This window comes from Vipera berus (assembly GCF_964194415.1).
Source record: "Vipera berus genome assembly, chromosome: 1".
NCBI classification, from domain to species: domain Eukaryota; kingdom Metazoa; phylum Chordata; class Lepidosauria; order Squamata; family Viperidae; genus Vipera; species Vipera berus.
This window is the reverse complement of record NC_138202.1, coordinates 118,160,056-118,173,350: the sequence shown is the minus strand read 5'-3', so window position 1 is coordinate 118,173,350 and position 13,295 is coordinate 118,160,056. Positions and strand designations below refer to the sequence as shown.

At 40.6% G+C, this 13,295-nt stretch overlaps 1 protein-coding gene across 2 annotated transcripts in view; it reads left to right on the top strand.

Annotated features, from left to right (window-relative positions):
• The window catches only part of SMTNL1 (smoothelin like 1), a 28,921-nt gene that overhangs the window by 681 nt on the left and 14,945 nt on the right, over window positions 1-13,295 (top strand). The window contains exons 1-2 of one of the 2 annotated variants that reach the window (XM_081313978.1): window positions 5,757-5,940; window positions 10,360-10,902. In XM_081313978.1, the coding sequence (XP_081170104.1) occupies window positions 10,423-10,902 (480 nt within the window). In that variant the 5' untranslated portion in view covers window positions 5,757-5,940; window positions 10,360-10,422. Of the gene's footprint in view, window positions 1-5,756; window positions 5,941-10,359; window positions 10,903-13,295 lie in introns of those variants that run through there. The other variant, XM_081313977.1, reaches the window with a different exon arrangement.

Genomic DNA, 13,295 nt, shown 5'->3' with positions numbered 1-13,295 from the left:
TTTTCATAATACTCTTTCTGGTCCTTATAGAAAGGCATTCTTAGTAGCAAGATTTTAAAGTTATGAAAGGAAAATTAAGGATATCCCTTATACAGGTATCGCAGCACCTTGTATTTTGTGATGTTGCCCACATGCAATGCTAATTTCTCTCTTTATTATTAAATACATGGATGACCCCAATCAGAGATTTTAAATTGTTTACTGAAGAATCTGACTAGCAAAATCTTTGCAAATGTTGTAAAAACTCCCTTGTTGCAATCATTAGAAAGCATTGATTCTGTGTTAAGCAAAGCCTAAAGAAGCTTTTGATAAAACATGCTGCATTTATTTTGTAATGATTTTTCACCCTTGATAATTTGCTTTCAGATACCTTTTTCTAAGATTTATATTAAATTCGTCTGTGACCGTATAGCAAACAAACAAATTGTACTGATATCTCTGGGGGAAAAAAGCTTCAGGAAACTATACATGCTACTATATTACACTACCTCCATTGAGTAAGTTGCCCAAATCCTCTCTTTGATGAACTGTTTCCTTAGATCTAGTCTCAGGATAATAACTTCCCTGGATAAAAATGGCATCCAGGGCTAATGCCAGCCAAGGAAGGTGGTCCCAGCATTTTTGGAACTTCAACCTATGCCCCAGACTGACTTCTTTGTAAATTATGCCCTGAGACAAGAATGAACTGCAGCTCATTTTGTAAAGGGCTATTTCTGTCCTTTTTTCTTTTGATCATGCAAGGAAGCAACCTAGAGCAGAGGTGTCAAACTCAATTTCATTGAGGGCTGCATCAGCATTGCGGTTGCCCTCAGGGGGCCGGGTGGGCGTGGCCTACTGGGTGGGCGTGGCTAGAGTGCGTATGGCCTACTGGGTGGGCATGGCCAGCTCTACATCGTTCACATCAAGGGTGCCTATGGGGGCCCGGGCAGGAGTGGGACAGATCTGAGGGTCTCTGGCAGAAGGAGGGTCTCTGGGCCAGGGCCAAGGCCGTGGGGACCGTTCCCTCACTGTTTCCAGGATGGCTTCGCGGACCACATGAAACCACTTTGCGGGCCGGATCCGGGCCCCGGGCCTTGTGTTTGACATGTCTGACCTAGAGGGACAGATTGTCTGCATGATTATTTTCTGTGACTTGATGATTTCCTGACTTTGGGGTTTACTGTAGGTCAGTGCTGAATAAAATTTGATTTGCCTTGTGTCCGATTAGCTTCTGCAGTGGCAACTGCAGTGGTAGACACTTCATTGGTACTATTCACAATGCAGAAGCTTTAAAACATCATATAATCTGTTTTAAAAACTATGCCGCAAGAAGTTTGGAGACAAAAAGAATCAGTTGGTCAAATAATTGATCATTTAGGTTGCCAATGTGGGATCAGCTTGAGCAACCTGTATGACTTGTTCTCTTTCTATATTCTGTATTTTGGTTGGCACAAACAATGATACCACATCAGGCAAGGGGGTGAAGGATGGAACCATAGCTCCCTCCATAGCTCAAGAGAGGACCTGTTTTGCAAGGAGAAGATTCTAAATTCTATTCCTGACACAAACAGAGCAAAGGAACTCTAAGGGCAGGTGTTAGTTAATGGTCCTTGGGCAAAGATGCTGCAATTTCTGGAGTGAGCTGGATTAATGGACAAGTAGTTTGACCTGATATAAAGATGTTTCTGTGAGTTGCAACTCGATTTTAAGTTTCTTGATTCCAAATAAGTAAACGTACACATAAACACATGCTAGTTTATAATGCTGGGAATATGCAGTCTTAATTAACTCAACAAGACTAAGTTTATTGTTATGGCCAATCTCTGCTTGTCTGTCAGTTAGATACTACTTTTCCTCCATGAACTAATACAATATCTGCACAGGAATTTTTTTTGTTTGTTTTATGCTTAGAATAGCAATCCTTGGAGGTGGACTGAGAGAATGTAAGCTAGTCCAAAGTAATCCAATGAACGTCTATGTTGAGTGGATTTGGATCTTCCTACTGTGGTATGGCACCTTACCATTATATCATATTAACATAGTATTGTGGTCACTGAAAGCACTTGGCACTCCAACTAATATATTTAGCTCATTTTCATTGTTCTCCTTTATATCCATCTTTTTTCCCTTCGGTTCAATCATGTTTAATTCTTGAAGACTGCTTGGACGTCCTGCAGTTTTCCTGGCAATATTTTTCAGTCCTGGTTTGCCATTGTCTCCGTTTTCAGGCTGAAAGAAACTGACTGGTCCTGACTGATTTTGTGCCTAAGAGGTACAGAGTGGTCGTCTGAATTCCAGCCTGATGACTTAACCACTACATTGTTGGCTTTCATCTATTATTTAGGTATATTTATCATCTGCTAATTGATAACAAACCGTAATGCATCTAACAAAGGGGACTCTTAAGTTTTCCTTATAAAATGTGTACTCTCCAATATTCTGCAACAATTATTTCTGGTTTTTGTCTTTCACCTTAAGAAATACTGAAATACTGTTGTATACAATCCTACAGGTATATGCTCCCAGAACAATGGAATCAATAACTTCACTACATCTGGACATCAGGAAGGGGTAGAGTGGCCCAAAGGGGGGGGGGGGTGGAAACCTTGACAATGATCATGGTTCAGATTTAAATTGTCTTGTTAGCTGTTAACCATTTCAAAAACCTAAATGCTCTGCATGTAACAAAGTATTGTAGCAGTTGCTTTCCTGGGAATATGTTTACATCATAGACATAAAATAGTTAAATGGTTCTTCCTTCTGCCCATGAACAAACACATGAACTGATTGATTATCTGGACTGGAACAGTTACCATAGCGTAGGCCTTTCGGAGTCATTTTTTGCTGTGTTGCAAGTAATGCCAGTTGATAAGGTCAAGAGCTTATAAAGGCTCTTGACTAAACATGGGTGCTGGCAAAGATTAATTATATGAAAAGGGTCATTCAGACTACCGTATTTTAATCAAGGCTACATTTGGATACCTGAGCGACAAATTTGTCTATTCTTTTGCCCAACTAATTGCAGTCTGTCTGCCTGTGACTCACTCAGCAATCTGAAAGAGAAATCAATGTTTCTTGAGTTTGACCACAGTTTTGGCTGGAACTGACTCTTCATCATGTGGGAGGTTAGAAAATACCTTTATCATGCAGTAGCTTTTACTGGCTGACCATGCTTATATATTTAGTAAGTAATTTGAGATCCTCTTTGTGTATCATATTATATAAGGAGCAAATAAAGCCATTTCTCTCTGCTGCCCATGAATCAAAACAGACTGGATAAGAAGAAGCTCATCCCAAATAAACATGGTTTGTTTACTTTAGATAAAAACCTGCAGTGTGATGGGGGGGAAAAAGAGTTCCTCTTGATCACACAAGAAGTGAGATAGGCTGTTGAAAACATGCTGTTTCTCTAATTAGTAGACCAACTCCTAGGACCAGGTTTTTAAAAATTTTATTTTACTGGGCTTATGTCACTCCACCCAACAACTGATTTGGATCCTATCATTCTATCTTAATCTAAGTAAAGAAAATTATAATAGCAAAAATAGTCCAAACTAATAATTTTAAAATACTACATTATACAGCATTCCTATGCAAGGAATCATAACCCTGTAGAATCATATATAGAAAGAATTTCAATCATCTGCCCCTCAAAGGTCTTTTGAAATATCCAAGTTTTAATTGTTTCTATAAATTCTAATAATGTTGGGGCACATCAACATGTCCAGAACGCATCTTAGGAAGAACAAAAGAAGTAATAAATCAGCACTTAGGAAGATTACCAGATCCCTCCCTACATGTTTTCAACTTCCAATGAGTATAATTTCCCTTTGGAGGCAAAATACTAATTACAAGTGAGTCTTTTTCTGCTTGTAGATTGTTGGTGTAATAAGACTCTTCCTATACATCTGGGCATGACTTCATAATTGTATTACATGCCTTTCTTCCATTTGTATTCTGGTGAGGAAGCTCATGTATAATAAAAATAAGGTTTGATCTTGTCTCTGGATCACAGTGCAGTTCTTGTTATTATTCTCCATCCCTATATCTTGTCCCTGTTACAGTCTAATTTTAGAAACTCAGTCTTTTTGGCCACAAGGCGTCAGAGTGGCTTCAGAAATGAATAAGTGAAGAATGCTCACTGGACTTGTGTGAGTGTCATACACAAGAGTATGTCATAAGAGGTTAATCCCATAGTTTTCACCAGGTTTTCACTGTCACCCCAGGGACACATTATAAACTAAGTCTGTTGGAGTCCTTGGCAAATCATATATTCAAACCATGAGTTCCTTCCAGCAGAGAGCTATCTCGGTTTTGTTTCCATAGCAGTGTTTACAGCAAATACTTTCTGCCAGGTTGTGAAAGATGGGAAAAAGAGTGTTGACAATATTTGTGCAACTTGTGTTGCCAGTGCAACATAACTCTATCATAGAAGATTTTTTTTTCTTCAAGGAAACATGACTGAAGTGATGATATTAGAGAACATGTCCGCTCAAATCATGATATGAAAATGTGTTTTTGACATTTGAACTTGTGCATCTTTGGAAATTGGTATCTAAATGCTAAATATGATCTGCATAGTTAGTATATCCCTCAGAATAAGGCTGCAACACTAACCATTCCTATCAGACATTCCCACCCAGTGGGAATCCCAGTGGAAGGAAGGTTAGTTTCAGCCGCAGACATGCTTTGTTCTCAAACTCATACATACAATGCGAGTGTCAAAATCCCCAAATATCTTAATTTTTTGACAGTTTATATGTAAGCAGCAATGTCAACTTAAAATAATTTTGCATCTATTAAGGCCTCTTCCTGAGGACAAGCAAAGCTGTCTTTGTTTTATCCAAATAAGGTGCACTTGTCTCTTGATGAAGTTAAATATTCAACTTCATTAAGAATGATGAAATCTCAATATTCCTTCAGACTTTCCCCATTTCTGTGAAACTGACTACCTTTCAAGGATGGAGAGAGTCCTAGGGCTTCTGTGGTGCTAAACCACATCCTAAAGAAAGTGCAAAAATGAAGTGTGGCAAAGTCAGATATACACCCAACAACATGCACTGTATCATCTCTAATCCTAGATGTGGGGGGAGCACTAGACTGGAGCCTGGATTCCTGCTTTTACTTATTTAGAATGTTTGTTTCCTTTTACCGGAAACCCAAAACAACTTATGCATTAAATAACAAAAGGGAAGTGAATGGTAGTTCTGCTCTAAATGGAGACATTTCATATGCTTCTACAGCTTCTTCTATCCTCTTAAGAATATGACTTCTTTTCAAAGTCTTTGGCGGATTCTTTTGTTTTTTTGTATACCGTAAATGTTCTTTGAATCCCTGTAGGCCACCTTTCAAATTTCCTTTGAATGTCTGTTGTTTATCAGAAGTGACAAAAGGCTATGGAAACTGTGTCTATTATTAATAGCTCTGGAGTATTCTCCCATACAGCTGATGCCTCGGGAGACCAATACGCAGGCTGAAAAATCTCTTATAGGCAGCTCGCTACACATCACTTTCCCCCTAAAAGAGAAAAATAGTTCTTTCCTATGATTCCCTTAAATGTTGAGCTGAATTGCTAAGAGGCTGCTAGAAGCTATCTTTCTTTACCTTGTCTTGGCTCCATCTGGCCCTTCTGAGAAGTAGGGGCTATGATTGAAAGAAGCACCTGCTGGGTTTCCTGATAAAAATAGGAGTGTTTAGTTACCCATCACAGAGTGGAGGGTGGCTGTATCAACAGAGTAGTAAACAATGAGAGAAATGCTGCAGGCAGGCATAGCAATAGGAGTGAGGATTGAGATACTGGCAGAAGAAGCCAGGAAAAAGAAGACACGAAGAAAGTCAGCTAGCCTCGGGGAAGGACCTGCCCATAGGTAGGTGAAGTCTGATTTCTAGGACATCATGTGTATAAATAGTCCATAGTGGACTCTGGGCTCACGAAAGAACTGTTCCTAGTTGTGACTCCAGGTAAGTGTTTATTCCTAAAACATAAGGGGAGGGCCAATTGATAGCTCCTACACTATGTTCAGGTCCCAGAGAACTCAGGATTCTTGAGCTCTGGAAGGAGAAATAGACATGGGAGGGAAACCTCATGGTGAAGTTAAACTTAGAAGCATATCATGTTCTCCTATCTCCCAAGAAAATTTAGGAGATATAAGAAAAATGGTTAGGTAGGAGGAGAGTCACTCCCAATTAGCTATTCTTTAAAGTATTCATCAAAGAACACTTGAGAACTAGAAAAGAAGAGACGTAACCAAGTATGTGATACTGAGAGTTCTTCAAAAGAGCGAAGAGGGACCACATCATCCATGTGGCAAGTAATGGCCAGAAACAGAGCCTTCTCATTGATGGTGCACTGGTTGTGGACTTAGTTCTTCAAAAAGGTTCAGGTAGTGTTCATTCTAGGTATTTCAGCAGCAGACACAGAGCTTTTGATTTCACTGACTCTCTAAACCAAATATATATTTTATCCAACCTATTTTATCTCTGATTGTTTACATATGCTTTACATTTTACTGATGATTACTGTTATATTGCCCTTTTATATGCTGTATAGAATCCTTGTTCGTACTTTTTTCTAAAGTGTTTTTACTATACATCTGAGATTATTTTGGATTATTCAGTCTACACATTCATTGAAGTCTACATTAGGCAATCTTTTCCCCATATAAAAAATAAATGTGTGGTCTCTATTTCTCTGAATCTGTAACTTCCTAGTATTGTTATTGGCAAGATACATTTTTGAGGCTACATCACTTGATTTTTTGTTTATTGTGTAATGTTGAAGGCCAAGAATCTCAATTTTTTTACAATGGTGACACCTCTGAGAAAACTGGTATATGAAGGAAAACAGCAAATGCTTTATGATGGAGCTCTCAAGGAGCTTTGGAATATATCTTCAATTTAAACATATTATTCATAGAGCTGTAAATCATTTTAAATTTAAAATGGATGCAAGTTAGCAAGGCACAGAATTTCTGCTATGCTTTTCTGTTTTTTGAAGAGAGATAAGATACCGAAGTTAATACAAATCTCATATAAAACAATTTCAAAAAAGGTACACAGGACCACACGCTTTAGGATTTGCCCACAGCTGCAGACTTTAGTTAGTTTGGTTTCAAGGAATTTTATGGCATTTCTGCATATTCAAAATTTGGAAAAGCATCAATTGGTATTGGGCGGACAAAAATAAGGCAGGCAGTAATAATCATCCAGCATTCACCACAATATTCAGCATCTAGTCAAATAATGCCCTAAATCCTGTGGGACTGGCACGCACAGGTTTTAAAATTTTCTTTCTTCTGTGAAATGTTTTTTAATCTACTCAAATTGCTTCTGTCACTTAGTGAATGTACTTATAACTCCAGTAGAGAAGTAAAATTTGTACAATTATCACAGCAGACGTACTCTGATACTTCCTTCAACTCTGATTCAATTCTTGATACCTTTGTGGATGTATCCATTCTCATCCATCTCATCAGCATTACAAAAACGATTCGCCATTACCCTTCCAGGATGCTTTTTCAATTTCCCAATCCTGCCTACAGCCCTGACTTTTCTCATCCTGATTCTAATAAACCCCTCTGTGTTTAGCTTTCTTAAATCATCCGAGGTCAGGTAGGTGCTACCTCTTAGCTGAACAAAAAAGCATCTATTTTTCCTATGGATAGTCTGGCCTGACTACGGTTTTTAATTAGGCTTTTTACTGGGTTAAATTGTCTCGCAATTTTGCATTTATTGTTTAATTCTTTTTTAAATTTTTTACTCTATGTTTTTTAATTTTTATTGTTGTGAGCCGCCCTGAGTCCTCAGGGAGAAGGGCGGCATATAAATTTAATCAAATCAAATCAAATCATACCTTAGAAGAGTCCTGTACTGAAGGGGAAGCTAGAGATTTCTACAGATGCTGGAGTGTGAGAATTTACCATGCTACTTATAAGTATGCCACTGGAAATTCAAGGCAGAAATGTGGGAATGAAAGAGAAGTACATTAGCACAGGTCAAGTAGGATGACCCCTGAGTGGGGATTGGCTGAAAACAAAGTAGGGAAATATATGTTTCGAACTAGTTAATGGATATACACAGTTACCTGCCAAGGATTCTTTGGATGATTACACAGCATTCCCATCTTTAGACAAATTACTCCCAGTCATCATTGTTCAGTGAGGGCCTGTTCTTGTAGCTCAGACATGTCAAACACAAGGCCCGGGGGCCAGATCCGGCCCGCAAAGTGGTTTCATGAGGCCCGCGAAGCCATCCTGGAAACAGTTAGGGAACGGCCCCCACTGCCTTGGCCCTGGCCCAGAGACCCTCCTTCCGCCAGAGACCCCCAGATCTGTCCCACTCCTGCCCAGGCCCCCATAGGCACCCTTGATGCCAACGATGTAGAGCTGGCCATGCCCACCCAGTAGGCCACGCCCACCCTGGCCATACCCACCCAGCCCCCTGAGGGCAACCGCAATGCTGATGCGGCCCTCAATGAAATTGAGTTTGACACCCCTGTTGTAGCTCTTTCTCTCTCACTTGGGTTGTGTGTGTTTTTTTGGAGGGGGGAGGGCTTCTTTCCTAGAAACAATAGGAATATTTCCCTACAATTCATATATATGTATCAAGCAAACAGGATAGCAGAAGCACGGACATAAAGAACAGAAATGGTGCGGCTTTTTTAGCCGAAAGAGCAGTTTTTCTGACAGAGCAATCCTATGTGTTTACTAATTAAAATCAAACAAATCCATTGCTTTCAAACACGAGAGTTAGAGCCCACGAAAGAATAATGGGGTACCAAGCGAAAAGAGCTAAGAGAACTTCTAGGCATCCTGACCTCTCCACTGTCTTTGCAAATGTCAGGAGGGTATTTTTAGTTGGTGTTACAGCAACTCACCTGCCCCCTTTCCCCAGAACTGCCTCTTGCTCTTTCCATGTCTGAGTCACTGGCTGTTCCTGGACTTTGTTGGCAGGTTTTATTTAAAGATGATTTACTAAGTGACAAGAAAGGAATTGGACAGGAGTTCCCCAGCCTCCGAGGACCTATCTTGTGCTTCAGATAATTTATTCCTTTGAAGTGTGCTAAGACGGGACCAGTCCTTAACATTAGGGAGAAAGAGGCAAGAATAGCAACTTTTAAAATTTCTATGACTGCTGTATTTTTACTGCCATAGGAAGAGGAGATTGTCTACAGGATTGTTGCCTTACACGCCAAAAGACTTTATACTGTATTTACTTGGAATAACACCTATGTATCTATGCTGGGGATGAGAAATATTTGTTAGTCTATCATAGGCAGAAAGATGTACTGGATTAACCCGGATAGAGGTTGGTGAGTTTAGCCGCGCACATAGTTCTGCCGGTTAATACTCAAAGAAGGCTGGATTAAAGCACATGTTGCCAGGCTCTGTGTTAAGCCACATTTTGTGATCTCACACAGGAGATATGAGACTGTAGATCATGCTGTTTCCTTTGTTCAGAAGCATAGGGGGATGCACACAAATCCAGCTCTACTTGCACTAGAATGTCTGATAAAGGAGGCAGCCCAGCTGTTATTCTGAAAACTTTAATGAGGTTTTAATGGCTTATACTAAGCATATGATCAAATTGTTCTGAAATACAGAAGAAGTGTAGAGAAGAGCAAGGTGTTTTTACTGCCTTGGGTGTGATTACTACACAAGGTGATTTTCAGCACAGCAAAACCTCCAGCTTGGCAACAATTGTGGAATTTTCTTAGCTCTTAAAATGGATGTCATTTACGTTAAATAGCGGGTTCTTTGACGCAGGAATGAAGACGCGAACAGAGTACAGGTAACTCATAGTTTATTTCGTGCTGTGACTGTACTGAGAGAAATGGCTGCAACCAGCCGCAATATATAGTCTAGCCCCTAGGCGGCAGCCAATAGGTTTGCCGGCTGGGGATAGCCAATTGCAGCACAGGAGACTGGTAGTCTGGGTTGCTGGAGAGCCGTTAGCTGCTCCAGCAACTCACGTCGTATTCCCTCAAAAAGCCCAATACATAACAATGTACATAGAAGAAAGGTTTTGTGAAATCAACCTCTCCTTCCATATTCCTCCTCCCCCTCCACCACCACCCTGCCCTCCTCCTGTCACCTACGGTTGATCTCAAGAAATGAAACATTTTCATTGCAATTGACACACTCACACACATCCACTCATGACTTCTTTGAGTGAAGAGTCCCCCATCCCACTAAATGCCCCCAGCTTTTCAACAGAGTCAGACCACACATTTAACTGCAAACTAAAGAGGCCAAGGATTGCCCAAGCAGTTGGGACAAATTAACAGTTACAATATATGGTATTAATTTGTGTAAAAAAAGTGCAAACCTTTAGCACTGAAATTTTGTGTTTATTCTTTTCGCTTTACATATATATTTCCAGGAGTGGAGCCTGAATAGGCCACCTGCTTTGCACTCCATTGAAATAACAGAGAAACCTGGTACTATGGAGGCTGGAGATACCAAGGAACAAGAGAAGAACCAGCAGATCAACGGGCTGCAGCAGAAGTCAGAAATGATTGAAACTGCATTTGAAGGGGGAAATGAGGCAGGAAAAGCAGAGACTGCTGAGAAAAGGGACAGGAAGTTTGCAGAAGAAACTGGGAAAGAGGTGGATGAAGCCAATGAAGCAGAGAAAGCAAAGGGGGATGCTGGGAATGAGGTGCACAGAGAAAAGGAGGCTGGGGAAACTGAGGCTGCTGGAATTGAGGCAAAGCAGAAGGAGGAATCCACAGAAGGGGCTTCTGAATCTGAAAAGGGAACGGCATCCAAGGCAAGCCAGAAGGAGCAGATAGTCAAAGAGAACAGCCAACCAGAAGCTGAGGGTTTATCTGAGACCAAAAATAATGTTTCTGGAAAACCAGAAGACCTAGAGGAAGAAGAAGGGGGGAAAGCTGATGTTTTGAAGAAAAATGCCAAGGAAGAGGTGAGAATAGAATGCATTTCAAATTGTAATCACTTGCTTCTTTTCTTTCAAGAGTATTATCTGCTGATACTTCTTTTCTATGAAACATCAGGAACATTTTTATCCTTCCTGCCCTTACATTTTCATGTCATGTTATTTTAGTCTATTTAACTTCATGTTGATTGGCAAATAGACAAAACACACTTACCTAGACTTTATATACGTCTGTCACTAATTTTAATTTGTCTCCCTTTAGCTATAAGGTAAAGATAAAGGTTCCCCCACACATGCGTGCTAGTTGTTTCCGACTCTAGGGGCCGGTGCTCATCTCCGTTTCAAAGCTGAAGAGCCAGCGCTTGTCCGAGGACGTCTCTGTGGTCATGTGGCTGGCATGACTAGACGCCAAAGGCGCACGGAACGCTGTTACCTTCCCACCGTAGTGGTCCCTATTTTTCTACTTGCCTTTTTACGTGCTTTCGAACTGCTAGGTTGGCAGAAGCTGGGACGAGTAACAGGCGCTCACTCTGTTACGCGGCACTCGGGATTCAACCCGCCAAACTGCCGACCGTCTGATCGACAAGCTTGGCATCCTAACCCACTGAGCCACCGCGTCCCTCCCTTTAGCTATACATGCCAGCTTATTTTCTGTTTACAACATGAAAATACAAAACTTACAAAAAGACAAGTTTTATTGTACAGGTGGCCCTTGACGTATGACCACAACTAAGCTCAAAATTTTTATTGTTAAATGAATCAGTACAATTAAGTTAGTAACGTGGTTATTAAATGAATCTGGCTTCCCCCTTTACTTTGCTTGTCAAAAGGTAGCAAAAGGTGATCACATGACTCTGGGACACTGCATCTGTCATAAATATGAGTCAGTTTTCAAGTGTCTGAATTTTATCCGTGTGATCCGGGGGAGGCTGCATTGATCGTTAAGTGTGAAAAACAGTCATAAGTCACTTTTTTCAGTGCTGTTGTAACTTCGAACGATCACTAAAAGAACTAGAACTACCTGTGTGATTATTCAACCATTCACAAAGAATGTTAAAGAATTGTTAAATAACAACACACTTATATGGTAATTTGCCAGGTTTTCTTCACCATTGTTTCTAATTTTTTCTAATCATAGGTAAAAGGTAAAGGTAAAGGTTCCCCCGCACATGTGTGCTAGTCGTTTCCGACTCTAGGGGCCGGTGCTCATCTCCGTTTCAAAGCTGAAGAGCCAGCGCTTGTCCGAGGACATCTCCGTGGTCATGTGGCTGGCATGACTAGATGCCAAAGGCACACGGAACGCTGTTACCTTCCCACCGTAGTGGTCCCTATTTTTCTACTTGCATTTTTACGTGCTTTCGAACTGCTAGGTTGGCAGAAGCTGGGACGAGTAACAGGCGCTCACTCTGTTACGCGGCACTCGGGATTCGACCCGCCAAACTGCCGACCTTCTGATCGACAAGCTCAGCGTCCTAACCCACTGAGCCACCGCTTCCCTTTTTCTAATCATAAGATCTGGTAAAGACAGAAAAAACAAAGAAGCAATGTTATTTTTCCACAGGTCCTCATAGGAACCTACTATTGAAGGAACGTTTCTTCGGGAAGATTGTTGAAACATGTGGGATGATTTTTTTATAGCCTGAGTAGATGATCCATCATATACATACTACTCCCAGTCACTATCGTACAGCTCCCAAAATGATTGATTTTTCCGCCACTGAAACTAGCTACCAAATCATCAAAAAAAACAAAGGCTTGCAAAATAAGAAAACATCGATCAATTAAGGTTATCCAACCTTCAAAACCAAATGTCCTCATTCAAAGAATGTCATAACGTCTTCTTCAAATTTTTCCAGAATTATCCTAATGTCATTACAATTCCTCTTGTGCATTTCAGATATGAAGGAAGGAAGGAAGGAAGGAAGGAAGGAAGGAAGGAAGGAAGGAAGGAAGGAAGGAAGGAAGGAAGGAAGGAAGGAAGGAAGGAAGGAGTTTGTCTTTGTTCTATAGTTTAGTAGATCTTTGTGAGCCATATGTACTTTGACTCACTGAGGCACTTTAGTTAACATAGTATGAAGCTTTTCATATATATTTTTTGCAGTACAGTACAGCATGACCCTGTATATTACCTCACTTTGTATTCCTTTTCAAGCCTTCTTCAGCACTTCCAATAATGGAGGAGGTTTCAGAAGGGACACCAAGCTAGGTAACATGACAACTATAGAAATGGGAGAGAAACAGTTTTAAAGCAAAGAATCTTTCAAAGCTTTGCAAATGACTTAAGTCGCCTAGTGCACCAGTTGCGCCCCTTTTTGGACCAAGATGCCCTATGCACGTTTACCCACACCCTCGTCACTTCTCGTTTGGATTACTGCAATGCTCTTTACATGGGGCTGCCCTTGAAGAGCACCCGGAGGCTT